Source organism: Corvus hawaiiensis, chromosome 11 (assembly GCF_020740725.1).
Source record: "Corvus hawaiiensis isolate bCorHaw1 chromosome 11, bCorHaw1.pri.cur, whole genome shotgun sequence".
Lineage (NCBI taxonomy): Eukaryota > Metazoa > Chordata > Aves > Passeriformes > Corvidae > Corvus > Corvus hawaiiensis.
Window position 1 is genome coordinate 4,222,178 of NC_063223.1, and position 14,712 is coordinate 4,236,889.

General features: G+C 44.6%; 1 protein-coding gene across 11 annotated transcripts in view; it reads right to left on the reverse strand.

Moving 5' to 3' along the window:
- The window catches only part of ITPR1 (inositol 1,4,5-trisphosphate receptor type 1), a 161,208-nt gene that overhangs the window by 129,538 nt on the left and 16,958 nt on the right, over positions 1 to 14,712 (reverse strand). For all 11 annotated transcript variants that reach the window (XM_048315664.1, XM_048315670.1, XM_048315665.1 and 8 more), the window contains exon 3: positions 13,156 to 13,226. In XM_048315664.1, coding sequence (XP_048171621.1) covers positions 13,156 to 13,226 — 71 coding nt within the window. The remainder of the gene's footprint in view (positions 1 to 13,155; positions 13,227 to 14,712) is intronic.

Sequence of the window (14,712 nt, forward strand, 5' to 3'; positions counted from 1 at the left end):
CACAAAGATCCTCAGTACAGCACAAATGTATGCAGCCATCAGGTATGGAAATAACACTGAAAGCTGAAAGAAAGGAATTTCTGCACATAAAAATCCCCTGTCCCTGGAAAGTGTCTGGAAACAAGAACCAATTTTTCTGATTTTTTTCTTTCCTCTCAAGAACTTTACTTTTTCACTGAGGTTTTGGGTCGTGCTTCTTTTTTCTGCTGAATTACAGGAAATTAAAAGCTTGGATATTTTTGTATTCTTTCTCAGTAAGGGATTCATGGAGAAGCTGCAAGAACAGAGTATTTTCTCCTGTTCAATTCTGAACATTGTTTTACTCATCAGTGGAAACAATAAGAACCCCACGTGGACTCCACATCTCCTCAAAACCTTGCTAAGGTTTTTCCTCCCATCCTTACGCGATGCCCTCTCCCCATTTAGTGGGTGCTGGCTCGGGGTGCAGAGGCAGCACAGGGAATTGTGACACCCCTCTGGAAACACGCCCTTAAGCAGTTCAGCCTCAGTGCAGCTGCAAGGTTTCCCCTCAATCAAACACTCCACAGAAGCAAAGAACTAATTACATTCCTTCCCTTTACAGCTCTCCCTGCTACTCCTTTGCCTTCAAGGTCCTCCCAGTATTGCTCAGCGCTGAGGACTGGGAACAGCGAGCAGCTGTGGTGATGCCTTCTGATCTTTCAAGGTAACTGCACCTAAATACTAAAAAAATAAACATGAAAACACATCCTCTCAGTTAGTTTTGCATCAGATAATGACTACAAATTAAATGTCAACCGTAATACTAAGATTAAAAAGAGCTGCTGTGAAATACTGGTGGATGTTCATAGCATAAGCTACTACAATTAAACATAAATGTAAGATCATCTCTAGATACTGTACTCCTTTTTCCTACAATGTTTATTTGTATATACTTACATACAGAAATATATACATGAACCTGTAAGGAGACTGCAATACAAATAAGCTGTTACAGCCCAGAGTTCTCTGCAGGCAAATTCCGATCCCAACGCAGAATTATCATCTGTCAAGTTTCCCAAATCTTCACAGAACACAAAAACTTTCAGCACATGACAGGCTGCATATGGAAAAAATTATATTTGGGATTAAATCTTATAAATCATATTTGAAGGATCTTCTCCTCATTGTCATTCTTCATGACCAAGGCCATCTGCCTGACAGGGAGTGGGAGGATAGAAATTCTTTACTTATTTTAAAGCTTGTCAATGCCAACTCAGAACGTTATTTGTAAAATCTATATTGCCTTCAGATTTACCTCCAATCCCCAAGGCACGAGCTCAGAGTGCTGCCACTCCTATTTAGAGAGGATGCACTTTGCAGCAGGGAAAGATTATTCTCCCTACAGAGCACATGCAGAGCACAGAGCCACCATCCCATAACACTGCCAAATGCTCCTACAGCAAAGACACAATTGTAATTTCCCAGGAAAATGTGGTGATCAAGTCACTCTTACAGGACCTCAAGTTCTGATCAGTTTTTGTAGCAATCACCTGAGTATGGGACATATTATTTGCTTTTTAATCAATAAGGAAAATGCACTTTTGAAGGACAGAACGAAGTAAATCAACACAACCCTCAGTGAAGTTGCACGAAAGTGTCTGCTCCAAAAAGCCTCTTCGCTCAGTACTGATGTTAAGACATGAGCAAGAAGTCAAAGGCACCGGGATGCATTTGCCATAAAAATCCATTTAAAGGTACAAGAAAATGCTGTGGTTGAGAAAGACTCTGTGCTGAAGCTGTTTGTGACCAGGCAACATCACAGATCCATCACTTGGTGCTTTCTTTGGGGCCTTTGGTGCTGGTAAATCAAAGCTTTGAGTCGGGAGCGTCTGCCAGATCAGCACCGCAATTCCTGCTTTGGGGAGGAGTTTGGGAAAACACCAATGTCAACACCCAGCTCAGCCCTCTCTGGTCCTGTTCCCCCCTGCAGAGGGGACTGAACTCTTCCTCTTTCCACACTGGTGCTGGTTACATTCTAATAATGCTGAGATTTATTCCTCTTTCTCTGACAATAAAACGCAGCTTTATGGCAGCAGGAGCAGCTGTGGACTGGAATCCCCAACCCAAACCAGCCCCTTTGGACTGGGTCCCAGAGAGTGCTGGGCCACCACCAGCCCAAACCTCTGCCCCCAGGGCTGGTCAAAGCCAACTGGTGCTGGCTGGAGATCACGTGCTGCTCCAAAGGGGAGGGAAAGCGTTTTTGTAGCTCTAGCTCAGATTTTTTCCTTTTCAGGATGGCTGCTCCCTCATCCAGCTCCCTCACTTCCTCATGCCTGCAAGTTCTGTGTTTATTTTTTCCTTGTATAATTTTTAACCTCGACAAATAAAAGGGTTGACATTCACTAAACGCAAGGTCTAAGTGCTACCAGATTGCTTCTGCATAGCACAGCTCTGTATCCTCAATAAAACCCAGCTCAGGCATAATTTGTTCTGGTTCAGGCAGGGGAGGATCCTGTAGCAGTGTTTTCAGCACTGTCATGGTTTCTCTGCTGTCTGTAGAGCTTGCAGGAGATTTCTTACTCTGAACATCTCACTGAGAGCTACAGAAAGGCTCTTCAACCACAACACAAGGAGTTACGTTTTCATTGAACTTCTGTACATTACATAATCAAAACAGATGATAATTGCCAACACTAAGGGCTCAGTGCTGACTGTTTTCTCAAATTAGAAATGAAGAAGTGTTAACCCTAACACGTAAGTCCCTCTCTGACTGAATAGTTGTTCATTAGAATAAAATTTTCAAGGAGCACTGCGCTCAGTGTCAATCTATAGTGGCTATTCTGGTGTTTCCACACTCACATGAGACATAAGGCTTCTTTTACACATTTGTCAGGGGCCACCAAAGCTAATCCAGGATTTTTGCTACTCCCTACCCCTCAGCCAGCCAGCTGCCAAGCAAGGAAACAAACAGTTTATTCCTAAAGATCCAGTAAGGTGCTTTTCAAGACTGACCTCACAGCAGTGAACTCCTCTCTGGATGGCAAAAAAATGCAAAGCAGTTTTCAGAGACAAGAACCTTCACCAACAGCTCGTTTCCTGGAGTTTGGATGACAAACTTTCAAGTCAGGCAGGAAAGACTGGGGGTTTTTATACACTCAGGCCCCAAATCACCAGGAGCTTGACAGATCAGCACTGGCACCTTGATCTCCACCCAGCAATGCGAAGAATGCAGCTGGAGGTGCTAGAACTGCAGCAGGAACTGAGGGACAGGAATCACACTCAGGTGTTGACACATTAAGTACTACACTTCATCCTGAAGGATGAATCCAGATCCTGCAAGGAGAAGGGCAGAAGATTCCATCTCCAGCAGTGTGGGAAGGGAGGAAGACGTGAGTGGCACAGGCTGTTTGCTGAAGACACCTGGCAAGGTCTGGCTTCCCTCGCAGCACATTTTTATGGCTGGCTATGCTGGCAGCCTCAGCACTTTCCTCCTGACTGCTCTCAAACACAAGTACTCGCAGCTTTACTTCCCTGACACAACACCACTGCAGTCAGGACTCTTGCTCAGTGAAGAACAGGCTGCCCAGAAAATCAGAAGTGAAATTACTTAACTTCTGCGTTGGGTTCCTCTTGGACTAATGACTTCCATGTGGCACTTGGACACAGCACCTGTAAGGCCTCCTTGATATGGGGACTTAACATATTTATCTCTTGTCTTCTAAAGTAAATAAATTAATGTATTTTTGAATTGTAACTCATTTCAAAATATAAAGCCTTATCTTTTAATTAAAGTAAGTTTTTAGTGTAATTTACTGCTACTGCAAGCAGCACAAAACTTCACTGTGCCCTAAAAGCAAGAGAAGGGAGATGATACCAAAGAGACTCTCTGAAGAGTTTGACACAGATGAGCTCCCCAGGGGTGTCACAGTGCATTCATCTGCTCCCTCTGAACAACCAAACACCTCATAACCACAGCAAGTCAAGGGATGAGAGGAAATCAAACCTGGCCACAGAGAAACGTCAAGGGGAAAAAGCTTAAGAGGCCAGGTATGGTTCCCTAAAGCTTACTGGGGAAGGCAGACCTAAAACCAAAACTCCTGAAGCATCAAGATGCAAATCTAAATGTGAATTGGATGATCCAGGAGCATAGATCACACCTTCCCTGACTGTGGGCTCATCAGGAATCGTCAAGCCAAGCAGAGCCAAGAGGCTGTGCCTGAAGCTCAGCCCTGCAAGTGTCAGCATTTCCAAGCTGAAAATGCTTTTCTGAACCAAACCTGAGTGCGTTTGGCACTGAATGTCTGTGCTTCCACACATCCAGCACAGCCCACAGCTAAGTCCTGGGAACGTCTTTAAGTGAACTACAGCTGCTTTTGACTGAATATAAGCACTTTTAACCTCAACTGCAAAGCCCTGCCACAAGAGGTGATGATGCACTGGTAACTCACTCTGCTCCCATCAAATTGGGAAGCATCATTTAGATGATCCTTGTCTAAAAGACCTTTTCCCATGTCTTTGGGTGTCTCAAACCCCCAACAGTAGGTGAACACAGCTCCAAAGAACTCCAATTCCAACAGCAGTGGAGAACAGACCAGCTCACCCAGCCTCCCACCCCAGACCTGCCTGTTTTGTATTTTTTGTATTTATACCCAAATAACCAACTTGCACATAAGAAAACAATAATTCATCACAGCTCCTGTATTGCAAAGAAACAACTCTTTGGCTCTAGGTTACCACAGTTGGATAAAATCTCACCCCAGGGCCAGCATCAGTGAGCCTGGGCACAATAAATACACTCTCAGTGAGGAGTTCTGGACTGCCAGCAGGATTTTACACCCCAGACCTTACCTGAGGCTCTCCCTTAAGTCTCTCAGCACTTTAGACAGTGAGTGTACAGCTCAAGATGTTCCCAGTACCTGGGAGACTCTGCTCTCATACACAGGGTTTTTCCACACAATTCATGACATTATCCATCTGTCTGCATCCTTCTAAACGAGTGAGACTCCTTCCCCTGCAGAGCACTCGGGCTGTGCTGGCAGAAAGCACAACACCCACTCTGCAGTTTACCTGAAGGTCCTCTGGAAGTAATTGGGATCGATGAGACTCCCCAGCACCTCAATCTTCCCAGCTCACAGAACATACTCTGAGAGCCTTTCAAAAGGAACAGAGCAAAAGAGATGGGGAGCAGAGAGAAGCACAACAGTTGACTACTCTAAATATTAAGCAAGCCACCAATTTCAATAACTTTGTTATATTAAAAGATAGGCACCAATGTCACCCCGCCCCCACAATTCATCAAGGCATTTCACTCCCTTGGGCTCTTGTGACTAAGTATAATATTTCATTAAATATCCTGTTCATACTGGCTTATGTACTGGGGAACACACTAATTTTAGAAAACTGATTAGCTAGTTCTTTCTAACCGAATGTTATTGTAGCTAAGGTCAGATTTTGCACTGAAACTATGGCAACAAAGCCACAGTATTCTTTTGTCTACAAGGTTGGGACCAGGTTTATTAACAGAGCTGCTCTACTTAATAGCTCAGCACTGCTTTTTGGCAATCCCTTCCTCGATCCTACCTGAAATACCCTGAGAGCTTTCCACAGGGGAAAAGGCTCAGACCTGCAAGAGTTGAGAAAGAATGCATGTTCAAAACAGCATTTTGCTTATTTCTTCAATTTTAGGGCACAGTCAACCCCCCTTGTCCCACTCAGAACTCATCAGGACTGAACTGCCACCCACATTTGCTGATGGACCAAGTGCACAGACCAAACTTCTCACCAGGCATTCAAATAAATCCCCCCCTCCTTCCTCTGCTGTACCTGAACCAACAGATTGAGTTTCACACAGTGTTCCAGTTATGCATATTAATAGCACTTTCTGTTTCAAAGGGGCTTTGCTCTGCCTTCATCTCCATGCAAAACATCCCAGATGAAAGCACTTGAAACGCAGGAGTTGGCAGGCAGATGTTTGGCCACAGGACTCCGGGCACAGAGCAGCAGGGAAACACAGCCCAGCAAATCTCTGCAGCCTGTGCCTCACAGAGCCAGCTCCTCCTGCCCACAACTGACTTGGACAGACACTCTTGATCTGTGCCACACAGACCCTTCCCAGTGATCTTGGTATGCCACCAGTAGGATGCAGAAAAAAAAGTATCCAAAACCACCTTGATTAAAGCAGTAATTATTTAGCCAATCATTTATTCATTATCTCTGCTAAGCACATCAACACAGAATCCCTGAAGGGTTTGGGTTGGAAGGGACCTTAAAGCTCATCTTATTCCCACCCTGCCATGGGCAGGAACAACTTCCACTGTCCCAGGCTGCTCCAAGCCCCAATGTCCAGCCTGGCCTTGGACACTGCCAGGGATCCAGAGGCAGCCACAGCTGCTCTGGGCAACAAAGCACCACAGAGTCAGGATGTCTTTGGGATATCCTGGTACTCCATCACAAGTATTTACTGACTGCACCACAAACTTGTCTGGCTTCACATGCCAGTAAGGAACCACTGAAAGAGATGTGGGAAATGAAATAAAAACAACTTTCCAATTCACTCTCCGTGATAAAAAACCCAACCAACCTTCCCTTTGATTCCTGCATCCACCCTGAGCAGGGTGTCCCAAGCCTTAGCAGATATAAAGCAAACTTGTCTGCATGAAAAAGCAACACCTCCAACTTCCCAGCTTTTTTAAAATACCTAAATGCTGCAGTGACAATTGTCCCCAACATCTGCTTGCACGTAGGCTGCAGTGGGCTAAAGTTTCACAATTCAGAGACAGGATTCAGGATTTCTTCATCTTATAAAGGGCAGAAAATTCAAATGTGTACAAGCAGTTGGCAGTTTTCTAGTGCAGCTCTATAAATACTGAAAGATTCCTCCTCAAGGCAGCATAATGTATTTTAGATTTAACTATATCCTAATTCAGCAAGATTGAAAGATTTTTTTTTTTACTCAAAATGCTCAATGCTTCAATTTTGAATAAAAAAAAATTATAGGCACAACAACAACAGACTATCATTTTTCTCTTCCATCAAACAACCTAAAAGGTTTTTTTTTTTATTTTACACTTCTTATTTTGATTTTTACTCTTTTTGAAAATGGGGTAAGAGGCATCATTGTTTCTTTTTATAATGTTTGGCTGCAGAACAGAGAAGTTGGTAAGTGGGTATTTACTATTATGCTTCACTTTCTACTTCTGGTATTCAGCACGGGCATTTTAATCTGATTTGGACATCTCAGAACTGGAAAGGAGTTTCTATTGCAAGAGATGGATGTCTCTGTAAGGCTTTGGCCTTAGCACTCAGACACTCCCCAAAGTTCTGCTTCCTGCATGAAAACAAATCCTGCTATTTGAACTGCTAACATCAGAGGGGGAAAAAGAAGTCATATTTAGACTCTAGTTTAAATATTCCTTAAAGGAATCCAGGCACCTTAATAATTAATCCAAGCATTTCAGCAGCATTAGAAACTCCATGTTCAAAATGAAAAGAAGCCCAAACTTGGCTGTGCAGCTCAGGTCTACCTCAGCCTCTTCACCACCATTCCAGCTCAATCCTCTGCAAAACACCCACTCCAACTCAGCTGAGAGAGTCAAACAATTCAGGCTATTTCCCATCAAAATTTAAAAAGCTGGTATCATCACTTTCACCACAGCAGATCAGGAAAAGTGTGCGTGGAGAGCACCAGGATCCAAGGCTGCCCACTTACTAGAAGCTGAACACAGGAACCTCAGGATGATCCCACCAAGAATTCATGATGAACACAGCACTGAGCCACCCCACAGCCTACAAAGGGCACTCTATATGCTGCTCATCCTCTTCCAAAACCAACAGGCAGAGGGACCTGGTTATTTGTTTTAGCTTGTTTTTTAATTTTCAGAAGTGTTTGGGGAAATTATGCATGTGACCCTTCCACTGAAAGAATCCCTTAATCTCAGCCCTGATGCCAAACTATAAACAAGCGTGGCCTGGCTAAATAAGGGTAAATAATGTGTACATGTGCAACAGAATTCCAGAGTCTCCATCAGACCTGCATGAATCACAGATTTCCTTCATACGGAGTTTCCTTCTTGTAACACAGAGCAGGGGTGGGGAGGCTTCAAATCAGCGACAGCAAAGCTCTGAAGGGCAAAACATAAAACATTTCTGCTGGGGAGAAGCACATTGACTTCATCAATGCTGAGCACAGGGATAACTCAGGAACATCCATCAAAACTGTGACGGGATATTGGGAAGGAATTGTTCCCTGGGAGGGTGGGCAGGCCCTGGCACAGGGTGCCCAGAGCAGCTGGGGCTGCCCCTGGATCCCTGGCAGTGTCCAAGGCCAGGTTGGACATTGGGGCTTGGAGCAGCCTGGGACAGTGGGAGGTGTCCCTGCCCATGGCTGGGGTGGCACTGGATGGGCTTTAAGGTCCCTCCCAAGCCAAGCCATTCCATAATTCTTACTAAATACAGTTTTTATACCCATCTATTTATAAACTGAAGCTGCCTGGGGAGTTCCTCCTATTGCAGATGAAGCTGCAGCTCCAGGCTGAGCCCCCCAGGGCTGGCCCCCCACACCTGCAGAGGCACCAGCCACAGGAGCACAGTATGGATTAGGATCAAAAGAACAAACAGAATTTGAACTACTCCTCTTCTGCTTCGCCATGAGGGTATTTTAAGTCTAAGATATGGGTTCATTCCTTGAACATCTTGCCAAAAAAAGAGTGTTGCCCAGCAACTACTAAAACAATGTTCTGGAAGGAGGGAGCTGCTGGACAAATTAACCCAGTGCGTGCCCTTTTTGCCAGAGTTTCAAGCAGCTATTGCAGGGCTGCTGGAAGCCTGGCAGACAGCTCTGCATCCCAAATAAAGAGCTGTAAGGAATTTCCTGAGAAGGCTGTCAGACAGACTGTTTTGCTGTAGTAGCAGTGTCTTGCATTAAACAAACACATTTGGCTTCGCGTAGGGCTGCGCTCCAGTACAAATGAACACAAACCTCTGCAAATGCACAGTCAAACTCGCTAATAGAGCCCAGAACAGCAGCTCCAGCACAAAATCACCAGCCCCGGGCTCTGCTGCAGCTCCACCAGCATGGGCAGGGCTGACTTTCACTTGCAGAATAAGGATCTCTCCGAGCATTTCAGCAGGAGTGATTTCCAGTGGAACACAGGGCTTTTAGCCCGGCTGAGGCTCAGCTCCAGTTCGTACCTCCCACATCAATCCATGCACGTTCAAAGGAAATTCATTTATAGCCACTCTTCAGCTGCACAGTCACACTCAAAGAGGGCAATTAGAGCAGTGCTTCCAGCTTAATGAAAACATTAAATGTCTTTTCTGTTCAAAGAAGTGCAGGTAACTAAGGAACTGCCACACTGCTTTTTTTTTTGGAGACTCGTACAAGTAGGATTTCTTCCAGGAATCTCACCTGTACACAGTCATTTACAACAGTTAAGTAAAAAAACCTCTTTTGCACATTTACTTTTTTAAAAAGGAACACCCTAATGAATGTACTCTTCAGTCTTCACATTTTGCAAGGCAGTTTTAGAGGACTTTTGAATTATTTGGTGTTGGAAGCACAAAGGTCCAGAGAAACACCGTACTTGAAAAAAACCCAAACACACCCAAACCACCATATTTAAAGTGGACACAGAAAGCCAGAATGAAAAAAAATCCACCGAAATCTTAGACCGTAACTACCATCCAACCTCAAACCACTGACCTCAGGTGCTATGAAATCCTGGTTAGGATGGAGAAGAGTAAGAAAAAGTATCAGCCTTCACACCTTCAAGCGATCAAATGAATGTTTTAATGACCTAGAGACACCACAGCATTTACCACGTGAAATAACTGCAGCTAAACACTCACGAGAACTTGAGCATGCTGCACTGACTTCTTTGGAGTTCTTTCCAACTCCAGCACTTCACTTTTTTCCATCTAATAGCCCTGGAATTCTTTTTGTTTTTTTTACCATCTCATTTACACTTTTACTCCACACTCCAACCCTGAACACCACCGCCTCTGACTCTCAGCTGCCTCTTGCACCTCACCCCTTCCAGGGCTCCCCCACCACCAGATCCATCTGTCAGCCTATTTTTTCCACAACTTTTGTCAACAAAGCCAGCCCTGGTGTCCTCAGGATCCCTCTGCTCGCTTCCCTCCCTGCAGACTGAACAGCTCTGTCGCTCCCAGCTCCAACTCCAGCCCTGCTGCTGCACATGCTCCTGTCCCACCAAACACACACCCAGCTTCCCTCGCTCTGTTTGCCTCAGGACAACTCCAAGCTGATCTTTTCCCAAGCAGTGATTTCCTAGCACACAAACCCCACCTCCGTTTCAGCTGGGAAGTGGCTGTTTTTAGGAACACGTTCCTCAGGCAGGGCTATTTTCACACCACGAGCAGGTTATCAGTGCTCAGTGACAGAACATACTCACAGTGAAGCATTCCTGCCAAATCCCTCTCTCCAGGCAGAGGGATGGTGCACACCCTCCACTTTGTGCACAGCAGCTCTGCTCCATTTCAAGGGTCTAAAGTAGAAAAAAAATCCCCCACCCTCTAGACCAGGGCCTTGCTGCTGCCACCAGACGCAAGCGATTAAATGCAGCCTTGGCAACGTGACTTTTTACAACCTGAAGCACCTGTGGTTAGGAGAAAAAGCAGGATGGATCCATTCTGCCACTGGATAGATAGGCTTGAGTTTCACACTGAATTTTCTTGGAGTCATGTATGCATATCTAAGCAGTCAATCTTGCTTCTAGAGATCTCTCCTCACATTGATTAAGCATGAAATTTTATATTTACAACTGTTTTACATCTGCCCACAGAAGACAGATCTGCTCTGAAGAGCTCAGAATGACACTTCTCTAAAAATGATACCAAAAATAAGATCCCCAAGCCTGGCCAAAGGTCACAGGCTCAGTGTCCATCCCAGGAGAGGACTGACCTGCATCTGGACACCTTGGAGCACAGGGACACAAAACAGGTCACAGAACCACTGAAGTGCTTTTCCAGTCCTCTGTAAGGGTATAATGCAAGTCACTTCCATTTGATTCATTTTGTTCTTGCTCCAAGAAGATTTTTGAACATTCCTTCTTAATTACCAGTGCCTGACCCCACTGCTCAGGCCTGCAGCTGCTGTGATGACCAGTAGGATTCAGACATGGTTTGGGTTCAAGGGACCTCAAAACTCAACCCATTCCACCCCGCCATGGGCAGGGACACCCCTATTCCAGGTTACTCCAAGCCCATCTAACTTCTGCACAAAAATGGGGTATTTTCCATTTCTGGTGAAGATGGGGTGATGAACTCCATTATTACTTCTTCTGAGCATATTTATCATGGAAAGCATTTTATCTCAGACTACACTTACAAAGTATGCGTATAAATAAGACAAAAGCCTGCTAAAATTTTATGGCTCTTGTTGCCATTTACCATTAAGCATAAACTTCCCCATGAAAGCTTCACTGAAGTAACTACAAAGGTTGGAAAAGGTTCACATCATTCTTTCTCCCTGTATAAATTATAAGTAATATGAGAACATTTACAATGTCTAACCACGGTGTTTTATGTCAGACAAATGTCTCTCTGTACTTGCAGTTCCTAAACTGTGCTAGCAAGAATTGCCTTTTTCTCATTCTTTTCTCTCTCTCCCCCCGCCTCCTTCTGCACACGGCAGTCTCAGTCAAATCTGGCTTTATTCTTTCATATGATTTTAACATCAAGAATGCCTCAAGTCAAGGCTCTGCTTCACATAACAACATTGTTCTTTCTTGGAGAGTTTAACACTGAATGCTGAAACTTCCCCAGGTTGCCTCTTTAATGTTTCAATTATCAGCTCTTCAGTTTTCCAGGAAAAAAGGGAGAAAAACCAACAAGAACTCACAGACTTCAGCAATATTTTAAAATGAGAGTTTCATTATATGTGACACTGTGTCATGGCAAAAAACCCCAAGCCCACCCAAATAACAGCAAGCAAAACTAGCAGTACAGATGGTACACGATTTTCAAGAGCCATCACCTGCAGCTCTGGCCAAACCTGAATGGAATTATGGTGGTTCTGAGGCCCTGATAAAGGCAAAGCACAACCAAGGAAACAAGATTCAAAGAAACAAGACACACATTTGCTGCTACATCTGAAACAATAAAATCCAGATCAGAACTGTAGAATATTTGGCAGAGTTATCCTTTGGGTAGAAGGTGCAACCCAGGGGTGAGAAAAAGAATTCAAGGTCTTTGCAAACAAAATCCCAGTTAGTGCTTCTCTTCCTGTCTGAGGCCTTTCTTGGACAAGTCAGCCCTTGCCAAACTGTGCAAAGCAGCATCCCTAATTTCTTATCACCGGGCATAAGTCTCCTGGCAGAGTGAAAGCAAAGCCTAAGGTAGCTTGTATCAAATCAGGTCAGACAACAAGAGTTGTGGCAAACACTTGCTTCTTTTTGTTTTCCTCCTCCCTGAGGCAGGTTTGGTACTGGGTAATTAGAATGTGTGATAGAATGGAGAAAAAGAAATGAAATTTCCAGGGATCCTGGAAGTTTGGACAGATCTGAAAGGCAAACAATTGACAACCTCAACCTCATCTCCTCACAAAGGTTTCTTATCAGTTCCTGGGTTTGGCTGGGACAGAGTTAATTTTCTTTGCAGTAGCTGGTGGAGCCACATTTTGTATTTGTGCTGGAAACTGCTGATAACACAGGGATGTTTCAGTGACTGCTGAGCAGATCTCTGCTCCTCACCTCACCTGCGAGGGCTGGGGGTGCACGAGGAGCTGGGGGGGGCAGAGCCAACTCCAGGGATATCCCAGACCATAGAGCATCATGCCAGGATACAGAGCTGGGAGCGCCTGGAGTGATGGCATTTGTCTTGGCCCAACACCTGCCTGCCCATGGGAAATGAGGAATGAATTCACAAAGGCATTGTTTTGCTTTGCTTGTGTGTGAAGCTTTTCCTTCATCTACTAAACGCCTTTATCTGAACACGTGAGTCTTCTCACTCTTCCTCTCCCCCATCCCACTGGGTGGAGCTGACTCAGGTTAAAACACCACAATCCCATAGACATTCAACACACACACATTTTTCCTCATGAGCTGTCATTGGTGGAAGAAGATGGCACTAAAATATGCTACAGAAAGCACAGAGGCCAGAAATTGTTACACATCACTGCACAGAACGAAGAATCATTTCTAAGCAGAAGGGTAAGGAGCTGTCTGACAGACTTACCTCTGAATTTTTTGGGTGGGTTGTTAAGATCACCTGCTTCTGGCTGTACAACACACCGATCATCCACAAGGCTGCAAAGAAATGAGCAGTGAAGTGAGATTCCATCCCCCTGCAGCCCCCTACATCCTCGTCAACAAAACCAAAGTCGTTCACTTGCAATATTTCATCCGAGTGGCCACTTCAGCAGAAGACATTCCCCAAATGCCAGCTGATGCCAGATCTTTCTAAGAAGCATGCAGCTAGTTTTTACTGTTGCCCAGAGCTATGCCCCTGGTAGGTGGGACAATAATTAAGTCATTGCTCCTGTGTTCTGCATCGCCTTTGTGTCCCCTGCTCGAGGTGCAGACAGAACAGCCCATATTCTAGGGAGGTGACAGACAGCCTCAGGACAGGTCCTGCCTCTTGGACAGATTTGAGTCACACTACAAACATGTTTATATGAATAGAGAACAGGAAAATGTAGCAACTGTGCAAACTGGACATTGACCCTGTGACCCCTCAAGTATTAAGAAATGGCAAGAACAGTCACTGCCACAATAAAAATTGACTCCTGAGAGAAAGGAAGGCACAAATGTACCCTCCTGCTCACCAGCCAAACACAAGGTGAGTTGAGGGATTGATCTAACCTCCTCCTGTTCTACCAGGAAGCAGGGCAGTTGGACAAGTGAACCCAAGAGATTCCAAGAGGGAATGCCAGGACAGAGCTTTCTGTCCCTGCAAAACCCCCACAGGGTCAGATGAAATCCCACAGAATAAAGGGAATAGTTAAGAAGCACCTGTTCCCACTGCTCTGCCTGAGCAGCTCTGGATCAAGGTGGAAGTGTGCTTTTCCCAAACACTGCTTCCAAATTGGAAAATTGCACCTGTAAAATTGTAACCAAACACTTTGGGGGTTGATTTGGTCCTAAATGACTCAATTTGGCCCCTTATATCCAATCTGTCAAAGAGGCTTTCTACACAAACGTAGAAACTCCAAGGTCAAAGGTTTGAGAGGTCCATTCTCATGCAGAATCAACTGGAGAAAGACTGAGACCTAGAATATGAGAGTTGTTCCTGAGCAGAGCAGAGGCTGGTCACATGCAGGGAGCATCTTGAGACAACAATTAGAGAAAATCAGGAAGTGCATGAAAATTAAGAGATCAGAGAAACTAAGTGGGCTCAACAGTTCTGTGCATTTAAAGTTTGCATATGCAAACATTCAGAGTGAATTGCTTTTTCCCCATGGATTTCCTCCCTTCTCAGTACTAGATATACATAGAGGTGCTCCAACATGAACAGTATTAACATTTGAGCTGAAGCACCTGCTTCTGATGAACAAAGGGCCGAAAATATCAAGGAAAAGGGTTACTCTGATCATCCCACACAGATAATCTCAGTGCAATATATCCCTCTCATCTGAGATTAAGTTGAAAGTAAAGAGGAACTTCCCAAACTAGTAAGAAAAAAATTTGCAGGGCGAGAAATACGAAAGAGGATATATTGTACACCAGTAATCATCATGATGACAGCACTGAGTTTGGGAAACAGCAAGAGTAAGGTTCTGATTAAGCAACATGT